The following is a 25,076-nucleotide window of genomic DNA, read 5'->3' as shown; positions in this document are numbered from 1 at the left end:
GAATAATGAGCATAAAAACTCAAAGAACCAAAAGTTCGAAGAAGCCTATAGCCAAATTTTGCCTAACAATAATCACGAGTCTCGCATGAACTAATTTCAATGCTAAAGAAGAAATCATGGTATAACCCACAATATTTTCTTCAACACTTCCATAAGCTAAACTTCATAATGCAAAGCTAATGAAGAGCATATCTGCATCAATCCAAAAGCTAAGCATAACGAAGCTATGCTCAACAAGTGATCATCAAATGATCCTCCATGAATCCACCTATAGCAAGACGTAACTCACTTCATAACAAGCACAAGAAGAATCATCAATGATCGATATATATTCTAACTCAAACCCAATAAGGATTCAAATATTCTAATATCGATCACTAACTTTTCCTCTCATAAAGCTAGTATAGTCCACGACTAAATCACTTTTCAAGGAAAAACCAAAGCTCAACCCTTACTAAACAATCTCATCTAGAACACAACTAACTCAAACTTGCCACTCAACTCGTTTGAATGCTAATATAATTGCTAACTAGCAATTGCACAAAATGCCAATAACACAAAGCCATAGCCAAATCATCAACACTATCTTCATTGAGACTAATGAAACTTAATATCAACCCTAAGAAGAGATATCTCATTTCACTCAAATCTCAATATCAACAATGTCAACAATAAGGCATCATTTCAATGCCATCAACACTATAACAAAGCTAGAAGAAGCAAGAGTGAATCACCACTCATAACTTTCCAGCAACTAAATTAACCAAAGTCAAGGATACTTTAGTCAGTATCTGAGACTAATCCTCCAACAATACTCAGTTACAGATAACACTTCCTCAAGGAGTGATTCACCATGTCCAAGACTTAATGAAATCCAACACTACAGACTAAATGCAACCAAGTGACATCAACAAAAGTAGAATCGATATGCTAACATGGAAAAACTATGTAAGTCTAATAACACGATCCTTTGCAACACCATTTGGTAAAGCAAGCCCATCATCGCTAAATCATCATTGAGCAAAGCAAGTGTCAATAGTCCTCGACTAAGTTTACAAGCAATCACTAGTTGCCAAGCAACTAACAATCACTCTTTCAACATTCCTTCACAAGACCCAAACATTAAACTTATACCATTAGTCATATGCTTGTCTAACATGAACGTAATACCCGAGGTATGAGATAAAGATTCATGGACAAGCATAAACTAAATAACCACTTGAATCCAACTCAACCATAATAAACTTACAAATGCATCTAGTCAATAGCTCTGAGCATGCCTTGAAGAGGCTAGCTATACATGACCAACACTTAGTCGAAACTAAAGTGAAGACCATGAGATGGACTCATATCGGTACACAACCTCCTAATAGACAAAGCTATAGTATGGGTACCAACATCTCAACCTCAAACAACTAAGTTAGACATCACCATCCTTAGCCAAGGAGCAAGGCCACCAAGACCAAGTCAAGATCAGTGAGAGCTCACTACTCTCATAGAGTCTTAACAAAATGCAAAGTGCAATCTGCCACCAAGCACAACGCTACAGAAGAAAGGCACAAGGGTCACTTTTCTAGAAAAGTACAATGGCCACATTTCTACACCAACTCCAGACGCTATCCAACTCAATTGCCTTAGCCCCAAAAGTCAGCATCCCTTTCGGGCCGCATCATACAAACTATTTACTAAGGTCTAAGTTAAGCAAAGTCAACTTTAACCCCTTCACTAGTTTGTATTGGGTTACGAAAATGGAATGGTTTTCGAGCAAAGTGATCAACAGATCAGCCATTGGAAAAGTCTAAGAAAATTTGTGGAAAAATTTTCTATCCTAGAGAAAAAATGACTCTCAATCCAAGAATGCAAACTTTCAAAACTTAATCAACTTCCTCCTACTAACAACTTCACATAGGTTCACCTCAACACCAATTCTCATGACCCATAGTATGTTTAAACATCGAACATCTTTACCCATACTTCTGACATCCAACACCGATATCCGCAAAAATGCAAAATGAACATCCAAGGCTTGATCCTGAAGACCACTTTTTCGGATATCCATATTGCATTAACACTTTTCTTCAACTACCTTCAAGATCCAATATGAAGCCAAAACACTAACAAAAAAAATGATATGAAAATTCAAGGTCTAAGAAAAATTCCTCATCACTCAAAACAATAATGCCACTTCCACTAACATAAGTGTTAGTAATGTCAATGCCTTAATAACACATCTTTTCCATCCAACAATCTACTCCAAGTGTTAACGGATAAACCAACAAATTATAACAAGTGAATGTTATAACCCTTTCCAACACTTTTTGGGCAAACCCTCAAGGAAACAAGGAACCAACTTAAGCTTAGCATAATGGACCATTATCGAGAATCTAGTCAAAGCTACTACAATGCTACTTTCTGCAAGTAAACTAGCTTCACCATCAACCACTTTGGGGTTGATTATCATTTGACCAAGCAATTTTGTAAACACATTGCTCATTATCACATGGATATGATATAAGTATCACAATGACTTGATCATCGATTGAGCAATACCACGAGCAAACCCATATCACTACTACAAAAGTTTACGTGAGTATCAAGTGTCAACTCGATTCGACAAAATGCAACATAAATGCCACACCCCACTGATAGAGATTTACAACACTTAACACCACTAACTTTTGTTCACAACACGGACAAGCTCATGCCACTCTCTTTCCGACCAAACTCAAAATTAATCTAACACTAAACTACTCAAGGAGCAATAGCAAGATTCCTTGAAAAAGAATTGAGCATTGCAACCCAAGTTTTCCAATAGCAAGCTTAGACAAAATGGTTTAGTGCTTCACTGCTATCCATCCCACAATTCACCATTTGTAAAACCATCATTTCCAACATGCATCAAGGTAGAGACTCTTGATTGCATAATGTGAACACAAACAATGAGTCACACCTCATTGCAAATCATTTCTCCAAAAGAGAAGATGATTTACGTGTTTGATCTTTCGTCCCTGACAACTCTCTTTTCGGTCTCATCTTTGACTAAACCTTAAGCTTGTTTTCGCACTGTCTTCAGTCCAATCCAAGAAAAGTTTATGAGAGAGCACGACAATGACTACTCGAATCAATAAACTAATCCCTACAGTCTTAATTGATCCACTTGTAATCATGCCTAGGAAGGATCCACTAGTGCCGTGCTAAATAGCTACGGATCAGCCTATTTGCCACTCATAGCAAACTCAGGGAAGGTTTGCTTTCACCCATGGTACATGGAATAACTCACGGAACCGCTGATAGGCCAACATTAATCCTGCCAACTCAAAATGTAACTTTGAGTTGCTAATGTGCTTCACTCACGAGTCCAAGCTCAAACTCGTGCGAATGAAACAACTCAATCCCTCTTGTGAACCCAAGCTCAAGCTCACAAAATATGGTACAACAAGGTAACCAAATCCATGCCCAAGGAACAAACACGAAGTCTTTGCACCCAAACGTGTACCCACTTGGATCATCATTTTCATTTCTGCGTATGCAACAAGACTAATTACCCAATCTCATTGAATAGTACTCGCTAAGACTCATTCTTTGATACCAAATGTAGCGCACCTTATCTCTCTCCCCTTAAGCCAACTGGAAAAGAGGCAATTGCTTGATGAGAGAGCCCTTAGTGGCTATTTTATCCCCATTTATCCCCCAAGGTTCTCAGGATCCACGGTGACAGTATATCTAAATCTCATCCCATTATCACATGCATTACACTCACCCCCCTTTCAGAGATATCAATGTCCTCATTGACTATTGACTATTAACTCTTACTGAGCCAAGGGGAACCAACACCTCCATTTCCGCACTGAATCCACCAATCCTTCCATTGTGTAGACCAGCTATTCCATATGAGGCAACTGGTCATCCACCCGTACCGCAGTCCTACGGTGGATATCTTCATCCGTGGATACTCCACACAAGAGAAAGGACATATGCATAGATGTCCAATACATACAATTTCAAATTTAGGGGTAGGAATATACCTTACTCAAGGGTATATTATATTTTTAAGTAGCCACTAATCAATGGGAATCGAACCCGTGCCATTTGCTTTGATACCAACTGTAGCACACTTGGTTTTGACCCTTTATCCTATGGTGATTTACTATAGGATAACACCACGAAGTGGAACCTAAACCCTCTTTGTGCCACATGTTACATGCCACGTGTCCATAGGACCCAAGGAGTGATGGAACCGAGCCATGGAGCAACTCCCGAGCAAACAGCCCAAGGAGCAAAGGGACAGGAGCTCGGAGCGAGTTGGAGCAATTCTGGAGCAACCAGCATCCCAATGCCAGGACCAGCACGCAAAACAGAGCCAAATGGAGTCTGGCGCTATTTCGGCATACCAATGGCTTAACGCGAGGACATGGGTACTCCACTAGCTAGCATGGAATGGAACTTAGGCTTAGACCCAAGCCGGACGCAGAACAAGGACAGGCACGCAAGCGGGAGCTAGACTATGCCTCAGGTTGGTCAGCCATGCCTGACCTACCCACTATCCCTACTATACATTTGGAACCCCCCCCCCCCCTTAAGGAACACACACTTTGGGGTTTCACCCTAAGCCTCCCTTAGTATCAGGAGTTAGTCTCTGGGACAAGCTCGAAACTTACTAAATATGGAATGTCTCTAGATTACAAATTTGGACATGGGACAAACACAATTGTGTTCAAGACAATCTCTACATTCCGTAGATATGCCAAATGAGCAAATCTAGACACTTTCCATAAATAGCATTTGGGACCGAAATGAGACCAACACAAAAGGCATGATAGCGAAGGTGTTTGGCAAACACAGTAAGCTATCATCTAGCGATATTGAGGAACCAATTTCAATATTGCGGGGGTTCTTGATACTAGTAAGTGCAAGCCAATGACAGGAGTTTCTCAAACCAAGCCGAGTATGCTCAGCAAGAAACACATAGGGTTCCTACTTTATGTTTATCCGATCTAAGTACACGGTTGTTAACTAGTTTCTCAACTATCTCAAGTGGGAAACTGATAACGGGTCTAGCAATACTGACCTCCTGCCATTGTGGCAGTAAGGAAAGAATATCCGAAAGGACTAGCCGACAGGTAACTTTCGATACCTGAAGTCACGTTCGCGACACTAGGGAATGGTTGGCTTCCACATGGTGGGATGAGCTCGGCTGAGTTCAAGAACCAACCAGGACAACCATTTCTTGTGAGGCGCATGGTTTACAGGTATTTTCTCAATTCTCATTTATATATTGGTATTTATATTTTTGTTTTACTTTGTAGATATTTAAAATATTTCCCCGACGAACCAGTATACACAGCCGGTGTTTTGCAGAAGCTCCTGACTCGAGGCAAGAAGCTTGGGATGTATGAGCTAGAGTTCTATTGTCCTTGTATACATGAGAGGGAGCTATGCCTATGGTACCTTGAACTCGTGGAGTAGATGCCAACATTGGACTTCGAGTTGAATCTCTACCTTGAATGTCATCCAAGTTCACTTGAAACTCAGCACTTAGCTAGAAAATATTAACCTTGAGTTATATTCTTATTTTCTAGAGGCTCTTTCTGATTGTGACAATGACATTGTTGAAGTTCAACAAATAAACCCAGGAGCCCACACTCAAGAAACCATTCAAGAGATGCTAAATCCAAATACCGTTGAACTAGAGGAAATTGTATAAAAGATTCCAACACAAGAGATTTTAGTACCTACTTCTCGCAACCCCCAAAGGGGCCATTGTGAAGCCTTTCATGAAAGGACTTTGATTTCGAATATTCTTTTAATTATTCTTGACTTCACTTTTTTTTTTTAGATTGTTATAGAGAGTAGCCACCAGTCTTCTCGGCAGACTAAGGCATTCTTCCCATCCCTCCCTACGGCTACAGACGACAACCTGGAAGAGATCTCATCTACAACTATGCACAAATAGGTTAGTAAGCATGAATTTTATCTCCAACTTCTAGTTCTAATAATTGTTTTTCAAGTTCGCCCTCTATCCTCAATGGCCAGTGTTGGGGAAGTTGCTGTTCTCACTGGGGATTACATGCAACTTTTAGATGCTATTAGTCAGGAGCTCTACATGCTTGATTCCCCTTGTGGTGGTGGCATCCCATTGGGAAGATCCAAAAAGATGAAATCGATCTTCCCATAAGGTGTGAGTTGACCCAGACCATGGATCCACCAATAACAATGATGGATTTGTTGAGTTTTCATTTGGCTGCCTTCTTTCAAGTATGGCAGTGGACACAAAAGGCATTAGTGGGTAGAAGCGAAAAGTATGTGACTTCTTTATTTACAAATTAACTCTATTCTATTTTTTTTTCCAGGTTTATTCCTGGAACTACTATGCTCTATACCACATTGGGAACTAACGTAATGCCACATGAGCTAACGAGTGTGCTACTCTTGCTTTACCAGGATATAACAAATTTATAGACATCATCCCAAATGTGATTGACTCTAACGTTCTTCACCCAGCGTTCCTTATTTATTGACATCGTTTGGTCATGGCCATATAAATCTTGTTAGAGTTATTCTATCTGCCAAACGGGATTGTGCTTGATGTTACAGCAAGATTTGGGTCAATGGTGCAAGTAGTGAAAAAGATAAGCCGAGCTGTTTTTACACTTGAGAAAGAGGGTGCCTTTGAAGATATTCTTGGGAGCTTTTGCGACAAGTGATATTAGTTTTGAAGTAATCTATAATATTTATTTTTAAATGTTTGTATATCATTAGGTCCATACTTATCACACACAGTGTTTCAATCCACACGCTTGATCCTGATGATATGGATGATCATATGGACAGAAGTCAATTCCATTTACCTATTTATGCTGAACACATGGCACAACATTACATACAACACAAGCATATAGTGAAGGAGCATTCCACTATACCCATTTTTGCTTTTGGATATGGAAGCAAAATAAGATTGAATATATTCTAATATTAATTATGTTGTTTAATATACTACTTTCTTTCTTTGTAGACTAAAAGATTAGTTAGTGTCAAACCAATAATCTACAAAAGCTTATGGAATACTTTAAACATCTAGATTTTATATTAAAAATTATTGGTTTGGGACAAACTAAGGTAGTGCCATTAAACTTTTGCTAGTTAGGGGATTATATTAACTTCCTTTGACTTTTGTTAACTTTTATTGACTTGAGCTCAACTCAAAAACTACCCAGCCCCTTTATACATAATAGCATTGAAGTAACTTTAATTAAGTTCTTAATGGTGATCTATATTATGCTAAGTTGATTCCTTAATGTTTTAAAAAAAGGTTCTAACATTCATTTGCTATAGTTTGTCAATTAATTTGTTAGCACTTAGAGTAAATTATTGGATAAGTGTATAGTTGAGACATTGCGAAAGTGGCATTGTTGTGTCGAATGGTGAAGAGTTGTCTTTGAAGTTTAATTTTCATGTCACTTTTTTTATTAGTGTTTTGGCTTCATATTTGATCTTGAAAGTGATTGAAGAAAAATGTTAGTGCAATATAAATATCTATAAATATAATCTTTATAATCTAATCTTGGATATTCATTTTGCATTTTTTAGGACCAAGCACCTGATAGGTATTCTGGACAGGAACATGTAAAAATCAATAAGGAGATTACAAGTCTTTTGACAAGGGAAAAGGTAGAATGTCCATTATGAAATTTTTTGGCTGCTTAGAGTGGTAAACGCAGCAAAGATGGGGAAGAAATGGCCTCAACACTGTCTCAAGTTAGGGACTTTGTGGCAATATAGCATTAAACGGAGCAAGATGGAGTTCTGGTTAGACTCGGTTGGTGCTTGGACCTGGTCTCCTAGTGGGGCAAAGGTTCCAGGACAAACCTAGCTGGAGTGCAGGGAAACAGAGACAATTTGAGCATGTGGTATGAAAGTGCAAAGTGGCAAAAGAGGTATGGTGACAAATTCTAAAGACGACTAGAAAGATGGGAGTCTCTTCAGAGTTCGAGGTTCACTGTGGCGATATCTTCCACTAGTTTGAGGAAGCAAGAGAACCAGCTTGTGGTCTGGCATGGTGACAAATCAGGTGCAAAGGGCAACATAGATGGTGGTGATAGTAGGCATATTGTGGAGACTTATGCTGGCTGTAGTGTGACTCCACTACAATATCCTAAAGGATAAACCTGAACAGATGGAGAGCTGGTAGAGGAGATGGCTCCCATGCTTTAGAAGGGTGGTCAACAGCAAGGTCTGCTGGTAGTGGTGCCCCCTAGGCTTGATCCTACACTCAACATGGTGGGAGATATCAATCTGGACATGGCATGCAGGAGAAGGGTCTCGCTAAGACTACTGCAAAGCTAGTCCCACTAGAGACACTCACTTGAGCGATACTAGGTAGCTTTGAGAGAAGGCGACATGCCCAAGTTATTGTATTAGTCCCTATGGGACATTAAGGAGTGTACATTCACATTTCATTGATCACACTCTAACATGATCATTGAATAATGACTCTTGCATGTAAGGATTAGATGCATTCCTTGCATTCTTCACATGCAAGGACAATACTTTGCTTCTCCTCTACTGGAGATAGATTGCCCCAAGTCATGGCCCTGAGGATGAACATAATCACACCCAGCTTGACTCATTCATTGAGAGGTGCTTTTAGGCTAATTAGAATCTAAGGAATCAAACATAATATGCTTCTTATTGTTGTTAGAGCTGTACCATTAACTTCAACTTTCTCATTATGAGGGACTAGTGACATCTAGTATGATTATCTGCTTGATGACATCGTTTTGGGTTGGAGCAGAGTGATGCGATGCTTCACTTGCTTGTACTCTCCTTCCACTCATGATCATGGTAAATTTTATTAAGGATTCACCAACTTTAGTGCCACCAGGGTATACTCAGTTGCCTGAGTATCATGAACATATATCCTCTTCAGTGATTGCCATGCACTGGCAGCAGTGGATTGATCAAAGATTCTATTTTTGTCTCACCCAGCATCTGCCATCAAGGTTTTAGTCATTGTCAATCTCAACTTTGTATTCCTTCATAGCTTCTAGGGATAGTGTTCTCTCTAATGTAAGAGTGAGCTCAAGAAGGTAGGTTGTGCTACCTGAGGCAAAAGCCCAATAGCTATTTTGTCTTGAGCTTGTGTTCAGTTTCACCAAACCAAGTGAGAATAGTGCCTTCCCTATAGAGATCAAAGAAAAAATATGGAAGGAGAAAACAATGGAATGAAATTCACTCAAACCACTTCCCCTTTTCTTTTATATTCACTTGGAGTGACAGGTGAGCACTAGAAAGGATTAATGGTGTTTCTAATACAAGTGATTAGCTTTGATACTATGAGAGATTCCCTGGGATGGTTAACATGAATTAAAAAATCGATAACATATACTAAAAAATGAAATAGCATAACCCAACACTTCTCAAATAGGAGGCTTGGACATCTATGCAAGATAAGCAAGGTATGACTTGACCTCTTGCTCTGCCTCCACAACATCCAGCAAGAGGATTGCAAGGTCTATCACTCTTTCACCTTGAGTTTTAAGAAGTTAGTCCTTCTACTAAGATCTTGGTTATCACTTAATGCTTCTAAGCAATGCATGGCGTTATTGCTTTCTACAAAGACACCACAAGAATCCTTGTTAACACTCTCGGATTTTAAACTTATGGAGGGACATGCACCAGATGTCTGGGTGGGATGTTTTCTCAAAGAGTATACTCATGGAGGTAACACTGTTAATACTCTAGGAGGTATTTAGCAGTATTGTAATTTGTAACAAAATTGGGGCAGGCATTTGATGGTCATATTTGTAAGACTTGTGGGAAAAACAAGACTAAGAGCCTAATCTCATCAAACTTGTTTCTTAATGCTCCTTAAGTAAACATAAAATACTAAAGAAAAACCATGGATGCTGTGATTCAAGTTGCAATAAGGATTCATGACAAAATCTGTCATTTGGGGTTGGAGAATGACTTGCCTACTTGACATTTACAAGAAGACTAAGATCATGGATTGTGCGCATGTGTAACATGTTTTAAATTACTATGGTGGAACTAAACCTTCTACAAATACTTGAAAGTAGTGAAGCTAGGCTAATTTATTGGAACTGTTGGAGCTCACAACAACCCAAGAAGCATACACATGTGCACAAACAAGCACAAGAAAGAGAAAAATCAAGAAAAGAAAGGTGAAGGAAGAAAATTTCAATAAAAAAGAATTGAGTTGTCTTCAATGATAAAGAATTGAGTTGTCTAACCACCCAAGAACAAGGCTGTGTAGGAGGAATATGTTAAGCCAGGTGTGGCGAGCATCTTTCTGTGGTCAACGGGCACATACATGCCCTTTGACAGTCATTAACGGGGCAGGCACAAGTTGGTTGAGTAACACATGGCACATTTTTATTGGATTAGTATGATTTTGGAGAACTTGTTTCTACCACATATTCTCCTGAATTGTACAGGCCACATCAGATGTTGCAGTAAAATTGTGCAACTAGCGCATTCCTGCCCGTTAAGGATCACTCTAACCCTAGCATAAACTTCCTATTTATTTTTTGAAATTGTTTTGTTACCGTTGGAAAGTTATCTTTTTCATGCCGCCTTAACACAGTTGCTTATGCAACCTCTGGGACATTCCCCATGGGCCTTCTCGCTTGTAAACTCTTTGGACTGATCAAGTGGCTTGGTTAAGTGGTTGCCAAAGATTCATACATTCTCAGTTAGCTTGTGTTATTGGAGAAGACCTTGAACTTGTGAGCGTCCAGGACGATCTGGCGTACGGAAGAAACGCTTCCCATGACCGCCATGGCACCGTACACCACGATAATGGCTGTGTTTACCCAGAAGACCACCGTCCCTGGCGATGGCTTACACTTGATGTTGTAGAGAACCGGGGGGAGAATGAAAGCTAGAGGCAAGAACCCCACGGCGCCTATGAACGCATTGAGATCTCCGAAGAACGGGAGCATTGCCGCTAGAAACGCTGCCAAAACTATGTAGAGTGATCTCACTGCGAGCCGGGGGAGCAAGTTTCTAAACGAGAAGATTGGCCTTTTGACGTCGGAAAGAGCAGTCTCGAAGACATCAAAGAGAGGCTGCGAGTAAACCTGTGATGAAAGAAGAAGTTCTAAAACTCCAGAGAAAATATATGGAAGAACTCACCACTGCGATTGCGAGGAGCTGGATGACGATGAAGAGAATGATCAGGAACAAGAGCCAGTCGGGAGCTAGCGTTGTGTTGTCGTCTGGAATGAAGTTGTCGAAGAGATTTCCAGTGGCTTTGTTGCCAAAAGCCCAGTAGCCCGAGATGGAAACCGAGAAGAACGTCGTCACCACGACCGCGTAGCAAAGCAGCAATCCTTTAAACATCTTCCCGGACACTGGAGAAGCTATAGTCGCCTGGAAACAATAGCAAAACATCGTTTTCCTTTCTAAAGATGAAACTTAGACAACGAGAACACGAACCTGGATCTCGGGTATAATGCTCACTCCATACGTCGAGGCCATGATCGAGAGGCCATTGAAAGCGTGGAAAACTCTAGCGCTGGTGCTCCCAACGATGGAGTAATCCTTTGGTGGCGCTCGCTTGGAGTGACCTGAGAAGCTGCTGGTAAATTCGAAGGTGATCACGAGCAAAGTTTCAGAGCTCGAGAAGCCCAACCTGCGTAGATGCACGCCGCCACCACGCCAAGGCTGTATCCCATGGAGAGGAGCGCCGAGGCGAGGCTGATGTAGCGAAGCGAGTGGAAAGATGGAAGCTGGGACAGGATGATCATGATCGACGCGCTGATCATCACGAGGTGGTAAAGCTTGAGGTCGCCATCTTTCACCAAGTTCTCGTAGATTTTCTGCATTTAAACCCGATGGTTCACTTGGAAAGCTGGAAGAAACGATTGAGAGGAGAACTTACGAGCATTCCTTGTCCGCACAAGAGATTGCTGCCAACAACGATGCCAAAGCTGATGACCATCTGCGGAAAAACAACGTATTTACTCCACTTTGGTCCTGCAAGAACGGGATAAAGAAAGTCAGAACTACAGCGCAGCTTTTCGGAAAAGAAAGAAAAAGAATCTCACCAAGAATGTCCACCGCCAAATCTCCCAAGCGCAAGTGTCTCTGGCCTCTTTGATCCGCTTGCTCGAGCAGCGTGGAGACGAGATTGTAGCCATAGAAGGTGACAAGAGCTCCCATTGTCAGGGCCAAAACTCCCAATTCCCAGCCGAGTGACGCGAAAGCGTATGGAAGGCTTAGAATCGCTGGACCGACGATGGCTGTGGTGAGATGGTACGCTGCGTGTAGCCATGTCCCTGCAAGCAAGATTCAAGGAAAAACTCTCGGTCAAAGCTCTCTCTTGTTCCTGGAAGATCTTTGATCAAATCCTATACGAGTTTTGCGAGCATTCAAACCTTTGGATACTAGCACGAATGCCGCTCCAGCGTCGAGCTCCTCTTTGGCGAGCGCAGCCTCTTCCCCCATTCTCTCCAAAGCTACTAAGAAAACTTATTAGAGGACAAAGTAGTATGAGGAAGCCATCGTTAGAAAAAATGTGAGCAAGCAGACCAACACCAAGCAACTGGAAATTCTCGAGAGGGTCGAGAGTGAAAGAAAGAAGAAGGAAAGATTGGGAATATCGATGATCGCTTAGACAAAACAATGACAAGATAGAAATTTATAGCAGGGACACGAATCGCGTGTTCAAAGTGTAGCATAGTACTTCTTTCATGATGCAACGATTCCAAATAAGTGTGAAATGGGAATGATGGCGACGTGACACGAGAGCGCGAGAAAAAAATTCTCAAATGAGAAAAGCTAGGGTTTAACTCTCTTGACAAAGGTAAAGGTTTGATCCTCTTTTAGGGTTTAGGCGGAGATGAGAGTGCTCGTGGCGATTGTGCTGCTGCTGTCCACTGCATTTGCGGATTTCGACGTGCGCGAGCACCTTTCCAGCTCCACCAGGTGAGATTTTCATCCATCCATGCGGATTCCAGGCAGCTCTCCATGGATTTTTCAGGTATGAAGTTTCGCGAGATCTTGGAAGCAAGCTCTTCACGGAGGATCCATCGCCGCCGGAAGGCTGTGTTCCTATTCACTTGAATCTTGTGGTAAGAGAGGATTATACGAGCGTTCTTGGTTCGATTTTCTTGTTCTTTTTTGGGTGCTTTGCTTCTCAGGCAAGGCATGGGACGCGAGCGCCTACAAAGAAGCGCTTGAAACAGCTTGAGGAGCTGGAAGTCAGGCTCAGTGAGCTTGCCAAGAGCATGAAGTCTGGAGAGTTTTTTCTGCCTTCCGGATGGGAGGCCGCATGGAGAGGAAAGTTTGTCGGTGGCGAGCTGACAATCCCCGGTGAGGAGGAGATGTTCCGGCTTGGGCAGAGGATCCGGGAGAGGTTCCCGGAGATTTTTAGTGGTGACTATCATCCGAAAATCAGCCCGATCCTCACGACTCAGGTTTGTTTTGGAGAGAAAGCTTTTGTTCGTCGATGAACTTGTCTTGTTTCGCAGGTTCACAGGTCTGCGCAGAGTGCCGTTGCCTTCGGCATGGGTTTGTTCTCGAACAAAGGATCGCTTGGCGATGGGAAGCACCGCGCATTTTCGGTGATCAGCGACAACAAAACCAATGACATACACTTAAGATTTCATGACTGTTGTCAAAACTACAAGGTACGTGTCTGATGTACGTGTCATGCGTTTGTGTTTTTTGTGAAGTTTTTTATGATAGGAATCCAAAGCTGTTCGAAGACCGGCTGTGGCCAAACTCCAAAAAAAAGTATATGCACAGGTCTCCGCAGCCGCTACGAAGAGGTATAAATTACCGTTTACAAACGATGATATTTCTTCTTTATGGTTTTTATGCAAGCAGGCAAGTTTTTGTTTTTGTTTTCGTGGACTTTTACGAGCTATGTCTTGTTGTTGTTGTGTACTGCAGGAAGCATCTGTGTTAGAGATCACTACGCAAGCTTGCAAGCTCTTTCTTCCAGAAGAGGTATCTTGACGACTAGGCTATCTAGTACCGAAGTAATTTTGATATTCCAGGTTCGTCTACTTGAATGGGCGGACGACGTTGAGCTACATCATCTAAAAGGCTATGGCGATTCAATCAATTACAAAATGGGCATCTCTCTACTTTCCAACGTGAAAGAAGCTATTGTTTCGGCTATGGAGGAAAGCGCCAGAGGTATTAATTTAAAGCTTATCGTCGATCGCTGAGTGTTAGTGCGCATTTCAGATTCTACAGACGCTAAGTTTCTGGAGAAAGCCAAGTTGCGATTTGCACACGCGGAAACAGTATTGCCGTTCGCGTGCCTCCTTGGCCTCTTTTTAGACGGAGCTGGTATGTTTGTGTGGGCCATTTAAAAAGCTGACCTCTGAACTCCTTTACAGATGTGAAAGTTGTACAGGAGGAGAAGTCCGTCGCGATTCCTCCCAAACCTCCACTCCCTCGACTCTGGAGGGGAAGTCTAGTAGCACCTTTTGGAGGTAACACGATGCTGGTACTTTACAAGTGCTCCAACCAAAGTCCAGCCTTCCGGGTGCAAGCCTTTCACAATGAGCATCCAATGATTATGCCAGTTAAGTCCCGTGCTGTTTTCATACACATTCTCATGGTGCGCGCTCACTTTACTGGACAGGCATGTAATGGATCGCATTTTTGTCCCGTGGACCTTTTCCTGGTGAGCGGAGCTTTAAATCCATGAGCTATAACTAATCCGGCTGCACGCAGGACAAGATTGTTTCCCCGCACTTGAAACACAGCTTCGAGGTGGTGTGTTTCCAGCCAAAGAAAGTCTCCTGGTTTTCCAGCCTGCTTCGGCTCTTTGGACTGCGGAGGAAGCCATCGCCAGACGACGATCATGAGCTGTGAAAGGACACCGCGGCCAGGCAAGTTCCATGCCCCTGTTTGCTCTTGCTGTTGCGTGTGCTCTGATCTCTCTGTGTTCGTCGTGAGCTAGAGTAGCAGTAGCAGCGCATTAGCTCGCAAAGGCTCAGACATAAAACTTTGGATCGCATTGAATGCGCGGGTTGACTCGGGTGTTTTGGCTTTTTGGTTCTCTGGACTCTGTTTTGGCCTTTTTTTCATGAATGAATGGCTGGTAGGTGGCACTTGTTTGACTGGGGAGATAGAAAACAACAAATATGTTTTCCTTGGAGCATTTGTGCTATTGAAGTTGACATTGTGTGTTGTTGGTTGCGTTGTATTGGAGGTGGCCCCATGTAGATGGATCCATAGCTATTACTGTTTTGAGTCGCGATGTATTACAGCAAATGCGTCCTTGGTTTTCTCTTGGATTATTTTTTGTTTCTCGCTCGTTTTCTTTGGTTGACATTTGCACACGCAGGGCTTGATAAACGAGGAGGAGATTTTTGACATGAATCCAAACACGGGGAAGAAGCTGGGCGCTTTTCTACGAAACGAAAGCGGAAGGTACGCGAGGAAAACTTTCATTCGACTCAATAGGAGTGAGAGATACGAAACCAAAACGGATGAGAAGTCGCTGTCTAGGCTCTGCCACCTCGCTATTCGATCCGATCACATCTGGGTTTTTTTTCTATTTTCTTGCTCTTCTTCGTTCCAGAAAAGTCGCGCTCGTAAGTTTGACATATAAGCTCCTCGCAAGTTTGATCCAGTTTGTCGCGATTGTTCTAAGTCTCAGCTACACCCTTGACTTTGCTGGACGGAGAGATCTCATCTCCATCACAGCTTTTTTTTCCAGGACTGCAGGCGAGATTTTGGACGTCAATCCGGGATCCCAAAAAGTCAAGACCCTCGCTCGAGTTCCTGCCAAGCGTCTCTTGAGAAGCCGCGCTGTTACATAGAACATGAAAGCTTTTTTTTTTTTTTTTTCTCGCGATGGCCACGGAGAGAAATCGCGTGTTTCGTGGTGGCGGTGTCAACGTGTTCATTAAGCATGGAGATAATGCGGAGTTAACATCGGATTAGTGGGAGTTTGGTGGTGGTGGTGGGTCAACCCAGACATTCTAGAATCCAGTGTGTGGGTTGACTTTTTGTAACGCGCGCTCGAAGGAAAAAAAATGATAGCTGCGTTGACTTTCCTACTCACACAGAGCTCGTCACAAGCATGACATTAGCAAGCATTGGCTTTGCTTGACAAGTTGGTTTTATAATTTTCCACCACTGGAGGACTACGTTGGTGGAGGCATATTCGTTTTTTCTTCTGATATAAAAAAGTATTTTTATTCTTATTTTTTTGCTGGGTGTTTGGAGAAAGTGGTGGAAGAAAAAGGTTTAAGTGTGTTTGAGAAAGTGGCACAGGACTAGTCCATCGTCGTCTTCCTCGTCTTTGCATGTTTGGGGAGAATTGGATTAAACACGGGCGTGGTCCGTGGATATGATTTTTCTAAGTCGCAACAAAAAAGGATGACGATCGTGAGCGAGTGATTGGAATCGTGATTGTGATCTCCTCCTTCGTCCGGACCTAATATTTTCCTATTCTCACACACAACTATAGATCAATATCAATGTAGCGAGTGTGTGTGTGAATGCATCGCCCCTCACGGATTTGGTTTGCTTTGACAAAAGTTCTCCAGTCGAATATTCAACCCAGGACTTTACACAACGCGACCAAAACCACGACAAACCAGCGCCAATATTTTCTGTAGGGACGCAACGCAAGCCTCCAAAGTATACTGGCCACTGCTGCCGTACGACCCTATGGAACTATACTACATTACATGGTTTTGTCCCGCGATGGCGCAAAAAAAGTGGCCCGGCCGTACGCGTTTGACCACGAGCCCGCTAAAAGTCTACTGCCGCCTGACACGTGGACGTCCGGCGGGAAAAATCAAATGACCGGCCGGTCATCCTTTTTATTATTTTCATTGTTTTTACCCATTTTATTTTTTTCTTTTTTTTCTTTCTTGCGCTCTCACTCACGGTGGAAACTTCAAGTGTTCTTAGTTGCCTTCATTGCGTCTTCATTGCCCTTGTTTTACTTCTTCGTGTTCTTGGCGCCCAGGGTTTGGCCGGATCGATCGGTCGCGCGGATCGGCGGCGGCGCCCCGAAATATCGATGCTGGATCCCTCCCGACGCCAGCGCCGAGGCGATTGCGCGTCCAGAAGAGGTACCGCTGCTCTCACTCGCGATCGATCGATACGCGCCGCGCGGGCGCGGATTCGAGCGGCGCCGTCGCGAGAATCGAGGTATTTCGGGGTCCTTTTCGCCTCCTCTCTAGCTCTGATGCGACTGTCGGTGCCTCGTCGGGGATGATTGGCAGCGGCAGCACTGGCATGCTTGGCTCGGCTCGAGCATTCGATGTGGAAGATCTGTGGGACTTAGGTTGCTGCTGGGATCCACTCGCTCCAATGGGCCCGCCAAGAACGACTACTCGGCTTCGTCAACAGCCCCCGCTGGCAGTGAGCGCTACTCCCTCGACTTCGTCTTCTTCGTGGCATCTGCACGAGACACGATCCCAGGGGCTTCGCGGGCTATAGGAAGGCACAAAGGGGTCAGTATGTTGGGATCCTCCACCTTTATTGCTTCTATCCAAGAGGGGGATTGGCCGAGCAGTGGGTTTCTAGTAGCAGGCTTGGACAGAGGAGTGGGAGGCTACTCGAGGAGGAGAATGTGATGGGCAACAGTGTGTCGCGAGTGGTTTGCTGCTTCGTTCCCAAGAGCCAGCACGATGCAGTGGCGGCACTGTTCACGGATCCGCTGGATGAGGGGCTGGGCCATTCCTTTTGCTACGTCCGGCCCGTGGTGGATTCCCTCGACGACTTGTCGCCCGGCGAAGCTGGGGATGCCGAATTCAATCATGACTCGAGCAGCATTGGATCGGACAATCAAGGTCAAGACCCACTACAGCAGCAGCTCCAGCAGCAGCAGGAATCTGGAACCGAGAAGCCCAAGAGCATCTCGGAGACTTCCTTCAAGAGCATCTCGGGGGCTTCCGTGAGTGCCAATACAGCGGCTCCGCGCTCGATCGTCTACCACGAACAGTTTAACAATTGTTTCGCCAACGAGCGGGCAGCGACCTTCGAGAGCACGCCGTCGTTCAGTGCTCTCCCGTTGCAGCCTATCCCGCGGGGTGTCTCGTTCTCGGGGCCTATGTCGGGGCCTCTCTCTGGACCGTGCTCGGGTCCTCTCGAAAGGGGAGGATTTGTCTCGGGGTCGGGTCCTCTTGAGCGGGGATTCATGTCGGGTCCGATAGAGCGGGGGTTCATGTCCGGCCCTCTGGACAGGGCTTACAACTCTGGTCCGTTTGAGCCGGTCGACCGCACCACCTTCTCGGCTCCACTGGCGGTTCCAATGTCGGCTTACATGAGAAAGCGCAGGAAATCCCTGGCCAGGATCATGAAGACGGTTGGGGATCCCGTGAAGAAGGCTCTCACGAGAACAGTTTCGAATTTGACACGCACGAACAGGTCAGTGGTGGCGCCTATGAAGAGCTTCGCGTCCAGGGAGACAAGAACAGGTAACGGCGACGAGCGGAGGGATCTGAGGTCCTTTCTGGATTCCCCGCAATCAAACGGGGAATTTTCCGACGCAGACGGAATTGAGAGCCATAACCTTCACTGGGCTCAAGGGAAAGCTGGTGAAGATAGAGTTCATGTTGTCCTATCAGAGGAACATGGATGGCTGTTCGTTGGCATATACGACGGGTTCAGTGGACCGGACGCTACAGACTACCTTATGAGCAATCTTTATCCCGCGATTTACAGGGAGCTTAAGGGGCTGCTTTGGGATCAGAAGAAGGCGTTCCAGCTCCCGCCGCGGCACAGGAGACCGACGTCCAAAGTTGATCACAATCTGGCGGAGAGAAAGCTGGAAGCTCCAGGCGAGCAGAAGGAAGAGGAAAACGAAAACCACGCGACTAGCAACGGGGATGATGATCATCTGCAGCGGGTAGATTCTCGTGGATTAAGTCAGGCTAAAGTGTCTGACCTTGGAGCAGAAATCCGTAGGTGGGATGCGCACAATGGCTCTGTCAACGGGATTGACGTCAATGAGCTTGACTGCGAAAGGTTTGGGTGCAAAGCTGGCGATGGTTGCGGGTCTCTGTGTCAGAGGAATGAAGACGGCGGCACTAAGCCAAATGGTACAGCTGGTCAAGCAAACGGGCCAGCTGGTGATCATCACGCCGCTACAGTCAAGCCGATCAACATGCGGTCGCTTAGCACTAGATTCAGGAAGGTTTACAATAGGCGGAAGCGGATGAACCAGCGGCGGATTCTTCAGTATAGGTACGAGTGGGAGCAGGAGAGAATAAAGTCGGAGAAGGAGCGGGAGGAGCAGCGGCAGAGGCTGCATGGGAGGGGTGCTGTAAATCACGCTGCGGTCCTCAAGGCGCTGGCGCGGGCCTTGGAGGCCACGGAGGAGTCCTACTTGGACATGATCGACGAGATGTTCGAGGAGAACCCGGAGCTGGCTCTCATCGGCTCGTGCGTTCTGGTGATGCTGATGAAGGACGAGGACGTGTACATATTGAACGTTGGGGATAGTCGCGCTGTTTTAGCACAGCACAGGAAGGCCGTTACTTTTGAGAGCTCGGCAAGGCAGAGGCCCGGAAGCCAGGACCTGGAGCTCGAGAGGATTGTGGAGGAGACGCCCATGGAGCTGGCGGCGTTTGAAGCGCACGGCGCGGGCGACGACGCAGCGGGGCCTCCCCCTGTTTCGGCAACGCTGGGCGCGTTGCAGCTTTCTCTCGACCACAGCACACGCGTTCCAGAGGTGAGGACAGGCGATTATATTCCCTGCCGCTCTGGCTGACGGTTTGGTTGCTCCTTTCTTTGCTTCCAGGAAGCAGGGAAGATACGATCCGCGCATCCGGATGATACGTCGTCGATTGTGAACGACCGTGTCAAGGGGAAGCTGGCAGTCACTCGAGCGTTTGGCGCTGGGTATCTCAAACAGGTTAGTATCTTTTCTCTCTTTTTCTTTTCTTCTTTTTCCAACAGGGTATTCATACTTTCTGTTTTGTTTGATGCAGCCAAAGTGGAACGATACATTGCTGGAGGTGTTTCGCGTCCAATTTGTGGGGAGCGCTCCCTACATATCGTGCATACCACATCTCCACCACCATAAGCTCTGCCCGCAAGACCAATTCCTAGTCTTGTCATCGGACGGGCTTTACCAGTACCTCACCAACGACGAGGTGGTTTCTTACGTGGAATGGTTCATGGACAAGTTCCCGGACGGCGACCCCGCCCAGTATTTGATCGAGGAGGTTCTCTTCCGCGCAGCCAGAAAGGCCGGTAAGTGATCGAATCAAGCAGCGTGTTTTCCAATAGTTTTGATGTGAGTTCTATACTGCCAGGCATGGAGTTCCACGATTTGCTAGACATCCCTCAGGGCGATCGAAGGAAGTACCACGACGATCTGTCGGTTATGGTGGTGTCTCTCGAGGGTCGGATTTGGAGATCTTCCAGCCGGTGATGACAAAACTACGCCAATTTATTCGGATATGGAGATCTTCCAGCCGGTGATGACAAAATACGCCACCAATTCATGCGAGAGAGAACAACCCGCTTTCGCTCCTCGCGGTCAAATTCGAAATAACACTAGAGAATATACTTTTATTTATCCAAGCGCGCCAAACACCTTCAAATTCAAAGTTTTAAACTTTTGTTTAAAATCTCGAAGCGATTTCCCGCGCGCGCTTTGTTTGGTTTTATAGGTCAGTGGTCGTAGAAGCAGCAGCCTTTATCCAGGATCTCGTGTATGAGCGCCTGCACCACAGTGTAGGGGTAATAAATGCCCAACTCGGCAGTGTCGACGATGGAATCGCCATCCTCGTCGCACAAATCCCCCACGCCTTAGAGCTTATCGAGGCGCGAGACAACGAGCTCGCATCGCACCGGGGGGCTTGAACTTGTGGAGCTTGTGGTGTCCGCTCGCCAGGAAAACGCTCACCCTCACCTTGGACATACTTTCTTCGCGTCGCCCTAACTAACGAAACGGCGTACCTCCTTTTTCGCGTTTTTTTGTGTCTTAAAGCTTGGATTGTGGGAGCGCTGTTAGCTCGCGACGCAAAATCTTCCCCGCTGCTGACTTTGGGATCGCGTCGATGAAAGAAACGCGTCTCAATCGCTTGTAGGGAGCTACCTGGACAGCACAAAGCGTAGAATCCAAGGTTTGCGGTAGAAAGAAATGGAGGTTTACTTGTTTGGCAATGAAGTTTAGGACGTTGGATTCATCCACGGTGGCGTTGGGTTTCTTCACGACATATGCTATTGGCACTTGACCCGCCTCTTCGTCTGCGAGACTGGCCAAGAAAAAACACAATGGTTACAAGAGAAAAACTCGAGAGAAGCTTTGGATTGACACTCACGGGACTACTGCAGCGTCCAGGAGCGAAGGATGAGACAGTAGCAATGCTTCCAATTCAGCCGGGGCGACCTGCGAGATTTCCATCGCTTATAAGCAATTGTATGCGAGAGAAAGTGAAAAAAACATAGAATAACATACTTGGAATCCCTTGTACTTGATGAGCTCTTTCATCCTGTCCAGGACAAAGAACCGTCCTTGATTGACGTAGACGAGGTCTCCGGTGTGGAGCCACCCATTCTTGTCAATCGTCGAGGCTGTCGCTGTTGGATTGTTTAAATAGCCTATTAGAAAAGACAAGGGTCTTAGTCCAAAAGGGAATGTGAGAGTGGAGCTCGAACCTCACCTTTCATGATTTGTTGACCCCTCAGCCAAAGTTCTCCAGATTTTTGAGGAGGGACAGGCTTGCATGTCTCCGGATCCACCACCATGGCCTCGGTTCCAGATACCAAAGTCCCAGCTGCGCCCATGAATCGTGGATCTTCTCTAGGAAGTGTGAGCAGTGCCAATCCAGTCGATTCAGTCAGGCCATAGCCCTGAAGCAAATTCGAAGATCTCAGCAAACCACCGCTGAGAAAAAAAAAGAGAGTACCTGTCGGATATCCGCGAGAGGGAGGCGGCGAGAGCACGTCTCCATGATCTCCTTGCCCAGAGGCGCAGCGCCAGAGATGACATTCTTGATGGAGGAGAGGTCGTAATCGGCGACCGCGGCATGCTTGGCGAGCGCGATCGCCACTGGCGGGACGAGCGGGAGCTGCGTAACCCTAAAATCCTGGATGCTCTTGAGGAAATGGAGGAACTCAAACCTTGGCAGGATCACCACCGTCTCGGACCTCTGGAGTGACGCGTAGCTCACGGCGAGGCCAAAGATGTGGAAGAGTGGCAGCATGACGAGCAGGACATCGTTCTCCCGGCCCTCCATCTCGGCATCCATGTTCACTTGCCCGGCCGCCGCGAGGAAGTTCCTGTGCGACAGCATCACGCCCTTGCTCACGCCAGTCGTGCCAGAGGAGTAGAGGAGCGCCACTGTGTCATCGAGATTCGACTCGATCGGCGCCGACATCGATGATCCGGCTCGAAATATCGGCGATTCTCGCAGCAGCGACGAGTAGGGAATGGATCTTGGAGGAAGAACCGAGCCATCGCGATGATCGATGATGACGCTGGGAAGATCGAGACGCTGGACCTTGTCCGCGAGCTCCAGCGTCGTGATGACGAGGCTAGGGGAGGAATCCCTGGCCTGCTTGGCGATTTCTTCCGCGGTGTTGAGAGGATTCACCGTCGTGAGGATCGCGCCGACGAATATCACCGCGAGGAAGGATTCCACGAACTGGATGGAATTCGGGCTCAGGATGAGCACGACGTCGCCCCGGCGGACCCCCAGCTCGATCAATCCCTGCGCAATCACGGAGATCCTGCGCCGGAGCTGCGAGAATGTCACCCTCTCGCCCGTGATCGCGTCGACTAGCGCCAGCTTGCTCGAAATCCCTGGATCGCTGGTGCGCTCCAGCAAGAACTGGACGATTCCTCCTGTGGCACCGGGCGATGGCATCGACAATGCGGGGCGGCAGCTGGAGTAAATTCCCGTTGCTGGATCAAAGACGCTCGCCATGGCGCCAACGAAGCGAAGAGGAAGAAAAAATAGAGCCCTAGGTAGAGATTGGGGCTTCTTAAATATAGAAGAGAGCTCGAGATAAGATGATGGGCAAAGTTATTCATGGAAAATCCAAAGGCCGTGCTCTATCATGAACCCTAAAAACAGAGCTTCCTCTATCAAGACAGAACTTCCTCTCTATCAAAAGTATCTCATCTGGACGATCTTCTGGGCGACGTAGCCGCTCAAAGATTTGTAGCCGTGAGCGTAGAGCGCTTCTATTTCCACGCGTTTGCCGGCTTGGATCATTCGTTCCAATTCTTCCCTGTAGCGAGGATGGTTCTAATGCGTTAAACGCAAAGCAACAAAGCAAAAGCAAACTATCAGTCCTTGAGCGAGAGAAAAAACTGTTAAACTTTCACCTGGAGCATTGCCGACGAAATCAAGCCTTTCGCAAGCTGACGATCGCGAGCGGAGAGCTCCACGAAATATTCCGGAGTGATGCGAGGAAGATCCTCGCTGCTTACACCCAGCCACTTGACGTCGCACACTGCAAGAATGTTCTGTTTCTAGAGAGAAAAAAAAAGAACGAATGAAAGCTTTGGTACCGTAATGAGGAGCTTCGAGTCCCATTCCCACGCTTCCAAACTTGTATGTGCAAATAATTCCCAGGCCGCAAGGATTCCTGGAAAGAAAAAAAATGCAAAGATTTCCATTGCCAAATGGACAGAACGTACCAGTCGACCAGTGCGAGTATAGGCAGAAGTGGGAAGCTTCTGTGGAGCTTGTGAAGCATGACCCTGTACTACAACAAGGATGAAAATCAGAAAAGCCATGAAATCACATCAATCTCTTCACCTTGATGCAAGGTCGGGGTATCCTTTTGCCGTGATCAGTATGCTTGGGATGGTCTGAAAGAATCGGTCCTCTGAAAGCCGCTGGAACACGGCATCCTGTACAAAAGGAAAAAGAAGGAAGAAGTTTAGCGAGCCTAAAGCCTCGATTTGTTTGCAAAGTTACCTTCTCAATCACGAGAATGTATCGAGCATCGGATGTAAGCGTCAAGTTCTGCAGCAGCTCCAAGTCGCCATCGATTATGTAGCCATTGATGCCAATCTTCGTGCAGTCGACAGGTTCCCTGTTGAGTTCCTGACGAGAGAAAGAATGGAAACAAAACAAAAATGTCCGGCAAACTCGTGGTGTACCTGAATGACAAGTCGACCAACGATAGCTCCTCTAGCTGACGCGAGGATTCCCAGGCTGTAGCGGCTGCATTTCAGGATTCCCACCACATCTGCGTGCATAGTTTTCGCTTTCTCGCTTCAGCCATCTCCAGCAGCTAAGAAAAACTAAACTCTGCCTCGGATGGTTTTGTTAACTTGCTCCTGGCACTGGAAGTACTCGGATGCGTCGCAAAGAAGCCTGTAGAAAATCTCCCGCTGTGTAGCTTTCTTGCCAAGCGTAAGAAGCTGGTAGCAGAGCTCCAGCATTTTCCAAACTGTAGAGGAAAAATCAAAAAGAGAAAACCATAGAGAAAAGCAAGCGAAAGGAAGTTACTACCTCGAAAGTATCTCTTCATGCTCCCGGATTTTGTGAAGCTCAGGGTCGAGTCTAGATGCGACAGGAAGATGTTATCGCCTTGCAGTAGCCCCCTTTGCATCAAAACGTTGCTACAATTCCTCCGGACCTGGAGATAGATTCAACAATCAAGCACTTCGCTGCGTTAAAGGACCTGGGAAAGAAAATCTTGCCATGGAAAGCGGCATAATCCTGGGCCGATGAGAGATCAAAGTGGCCAAGAATCGCCGGACAACGACCTCGATCCTTGCCCTCACCTGCATTCCTGGCTAAGATCGCAAAGATCGATCGGGTGTAGCTACCTCTTCTGGAGAGACCAGGTCCGCCGTGCTGGACAGCTCGTTCGATTCGAAGGGCGTGAGCCCGTGGCACGCCATAAACACTTAAGCCCTAGATTTCAAATTGCGTGTAAGGAATATACCAAGAATCTAGGTATATTATAGGATATTTATAAGTTTGTTCTGGTGTGATTAGTGTTTCCTTCTCGTGTAATTTATCAACAGCCAATGCAACAAAAAGAATAGAACAACATTATTTTGCAAAGTGGTGCATCCAGTGGTGATGTCGTTAAAGCCAACTTATCAGCAACACAAGTGGACATAGTGGGGTTCCTAAAATCTTTGGATTGTT

General features: G+C 45.7%; 5 protein-coding genes across 5 annotated transcripts; 2 read left to right on the top strand and 3 right to left on the bottom strand.

Moving 5' to 3' along the window:
• Positions 1-10,539: 10,539 nt before the first annotated feature.
• LOC9640767 (GABA transporter 1) lies at positions 10,540-12,780 on the bottom strand. The gene is made up of 7 exons (XM_002985821.2): positions 12,399-12,780; positions 12,069-12,299; positions 11,903-11,997; positions 11,654-11,840; positions 11,458-11,588; positions 11,155-11,391; positions 10,540-11,099 (listed from the first exon to the last, which is right to left on the bottom strand). Exons 1-7 carry the CDS (start codon positions 12,466-12,468, stop codon positions 10,713-10,715), a joined length of 1,338 nt encoding a protein of 445 aa, XP_002985867.1. The 5' UTR covers positions 12,469-12,780; the 3' UTR covers positions 10,540-10,712.
• A 42-nt stretch (positions 12,781-12,822) lies between these two features.
• LOC9640766 (multiple inositol polyphosphate phosphatase 1) lies at positions 12,823-15,616 on the top strand. The gene is made up of 12 exons (XM_002985915.2): positions 12,823-12,948; positions 13,004-13,094; positions 13,164-13,439; positions 13,494-13,652; positions 13,711-13,851; positions 13,918-13,974; positions 14,025-14,166; positions 14,218-14,322; positions 14,373-14,560; positions 14,621-14,662; positions 14,713-14,870; positions 15,329-15,616. Exons 1-11 carry the CDS (start codon positions 12,863-12,865, stop codon positions 14,851-14,853), a joined length of 1,428 nt encoding a protein of 475 aa, XP_002985961.1. The 5' UTR covers positions 12,823-12,862; the 3' UTR covers positions 14,854-14,870; positions 15,329-15,616.
• A 1,221-nt stretch (positions 15,617-16,837) lies between these two features.
• LOC9640372 (probable protein phosphatase 2C 23) lies at positions 16,838-20,574 on the top strand. The gene is made up of 5 exons (XM_024659683.1): positions 16,838-17,151; positions 17,226-19,678; positions 19,748-19,861; positions 19,938-20,202; positions 20,265-20,574. The coding sequence occupies exons 2-5, from the start codon at positions 17,579-17,581 to the stop codon at positions 20,381-20,383; spliced, it is 2,598 nt and encodes an 865-aa protein (XP_024515451.1). The 5' UTR covers positions 16,838-17,151; positions 17,226-17,578; the 3' UTR covers positions 20,384-20,574.
• Positions 20,504-22,889, bottom strand: LOC9640371 (4-coumarate--CoA ligase-like 7). Its single transcript, XM_002985820.2, has 6 exons — positions 21,867-22,889; positions 21,621-21,810; positions 21,416-21,558; positions 21,279-21,346; positions 21,110-21,212; positions 20,504-21,052 (listed from the first exon to the last, which is right to left on the bottom strand). Exons 1-6 carry the CDS (start codon positions 22,884-22,886, stop codon positions 20,939-20,941), a joined length of 1,638 nt encoding a protein of 545 aa, XP_002985866.1. The 5' UTR covers positions 22,887-22,889; the 3' UTR covers positions 20,504-20,938.
• A 79-nt stretch (positions 22,890-22,968) lies between these two features.
• LOC9640370 (meiotic recombination protein SPO11-2) lies at positions 22,969-24,546 on the bottom strand. Its single transcript, XM_024659818.1, has 8 exons — positions 24,429-24,546; positions 24,074-24,366; positions 23,889-24,017; positions 23,727-23,821; positions 23,606-23,668; positions 23,477-23,553; positions 23,291-23,418; positions 22,969-23,210 (listed from the first exon to the last, which is right to left on the bottom strand). Exons 2-8 carry the CDS (start codon positions 24,170-24,172, stop codon positions 23,070-23,072), a joined length of 732 nt encoding a protein of 243 aa, XP_024515586.1. The 5' UTR covers positions 24,173-24,366; positions 24,429-24,546; the 3' UTR covers positions 22,969-23,069.
• Between the last annotated feature and the right edge of the window lie 530 nt (positions 24,547-25,076).

The sequence above is a fragment of the Selaginella moellendorffii genome, unplaced genomic scaffold, assembly GCF_000143415.4.
Source record: "Selaginella moellendorffii unplaced genomic scaffold, v1.0 SELMOscaffold_70, whole genome shotgun sequence".
In the NCBI taxonomy this organism is placed as follows: domain Eukaryota; kingdom Viridiplantae; phylum Streptophyta; class Lycopodiopsida; order Selaginellales; family Selaginellaceae; genus Selaginella; species Selaginella moellendorffii.
The sequence above is the reverse complement of the archived record's forward strand: the minus strand, read 5'-3'. Positions and strand labels throughout refer to the sequence as shown.

Coding starts and splice junctions, on each gene's coding strand:
- LOC9640767 (XM_002985821.2), bottom strand. CDS start 12,468: ATGGGGGAAGAGGCTGCGCTCGCCAAAGAGGAGCTCGACGCTGGAGCG. Junction 12,300..12,398: donor ATTCGTGCTAGTATCCAAAG/GTTTGAATGCTC, acceptor TCTTGCTTGCAG/GGACATGGCTACACGCAGCG. Junction 11,998..12,068: donor TTTGGCGGTGGACATTCTTG/GTGAGATTCTTT, acceptor CCGTTCTTGCAG/GACCAAAGTGGAGTAAATAC.
- LOC9640766 (XM_002985915.2), top strand. CDS start 12,863: ATGAGAGTGCTCGTGGCGATTGTGCTGCTGCTGTCCACTGCATTTGCG. Junction 12,949..13,003: donor CACCTTTCCAGCTCCACCAG/GTGAGATTTTCA, acceptor TGGATTTTTCAG/GTATGAAGTTTCGCGAGATC. Junction 13,852..13,917: donor TATGGTTTTTATGCAAGCAG/GCAAGTTTTTGT, acceptor TGTGTACTGCAG/GAAGCATCTGTGTTAGAGAT.
- LOC9640372 (XM_024659683.1), top strand. CDS start 17,579: ATGGGCAACAGTGTGTCGCGAGTGGTTTGCTGCTTCGTTCCCAAGAGC. Junction 19,862..19,937: donor GCGCTGGGTATCTCAAACAG/GTTAGTATCTTT, acceptor TGTTTGATGCAG/CCAAAGTGGAACGATACATT. Junction 20,203..20,264: donor CCGCGCAGCCAGAAAGGCCG/GTAAGTGATCGA, acceptor CTATACTGCCAG/GCATGGAGTTCCACGATTTG.
- LOC9640371 (XM_002985820.2), bottom strand. CDS start 22,886: ATGGCGAGCGTCTTTGATCCAGCAACGGGAATTTACTCCAGCTGCCGC. Junction 21,347..21,415: donor TCAAGTACAAGGGATTCCAA/GTATGTTATTCT, acceptor GAAATCTCGCAG/GTCGCCCCGGCTGAATTGGA. Junction 21,053..21,109: donor TAAACTTCATTGCCAAACAA/GTAAACCTCCAT, acceptor TGTGCTGTCCAG/GTAGCTCCCTACAAGCGATT.
- LOC9640370 (XM_024659818.1), bottom strand. CDS start 24,172: ATGCACGCAGATGTGGTGGGAATCCTGAAATGCAGCCGCTACAGCCTG. Junction 23,669..23,726: donor TACCCCGACCTTGCATCAAG/GTGAAGAGATTG, acceptor GTTGTAGTACAG/GGTCATGCTTCACAAGCTCC. Junction 23,419..23,476: donor ACTCGAAGCTCCTCATTACG/GTACCAAAGCTT, acceptor ACATTCTTGCAG/TGTGCGACGTCAAGTGGCTG.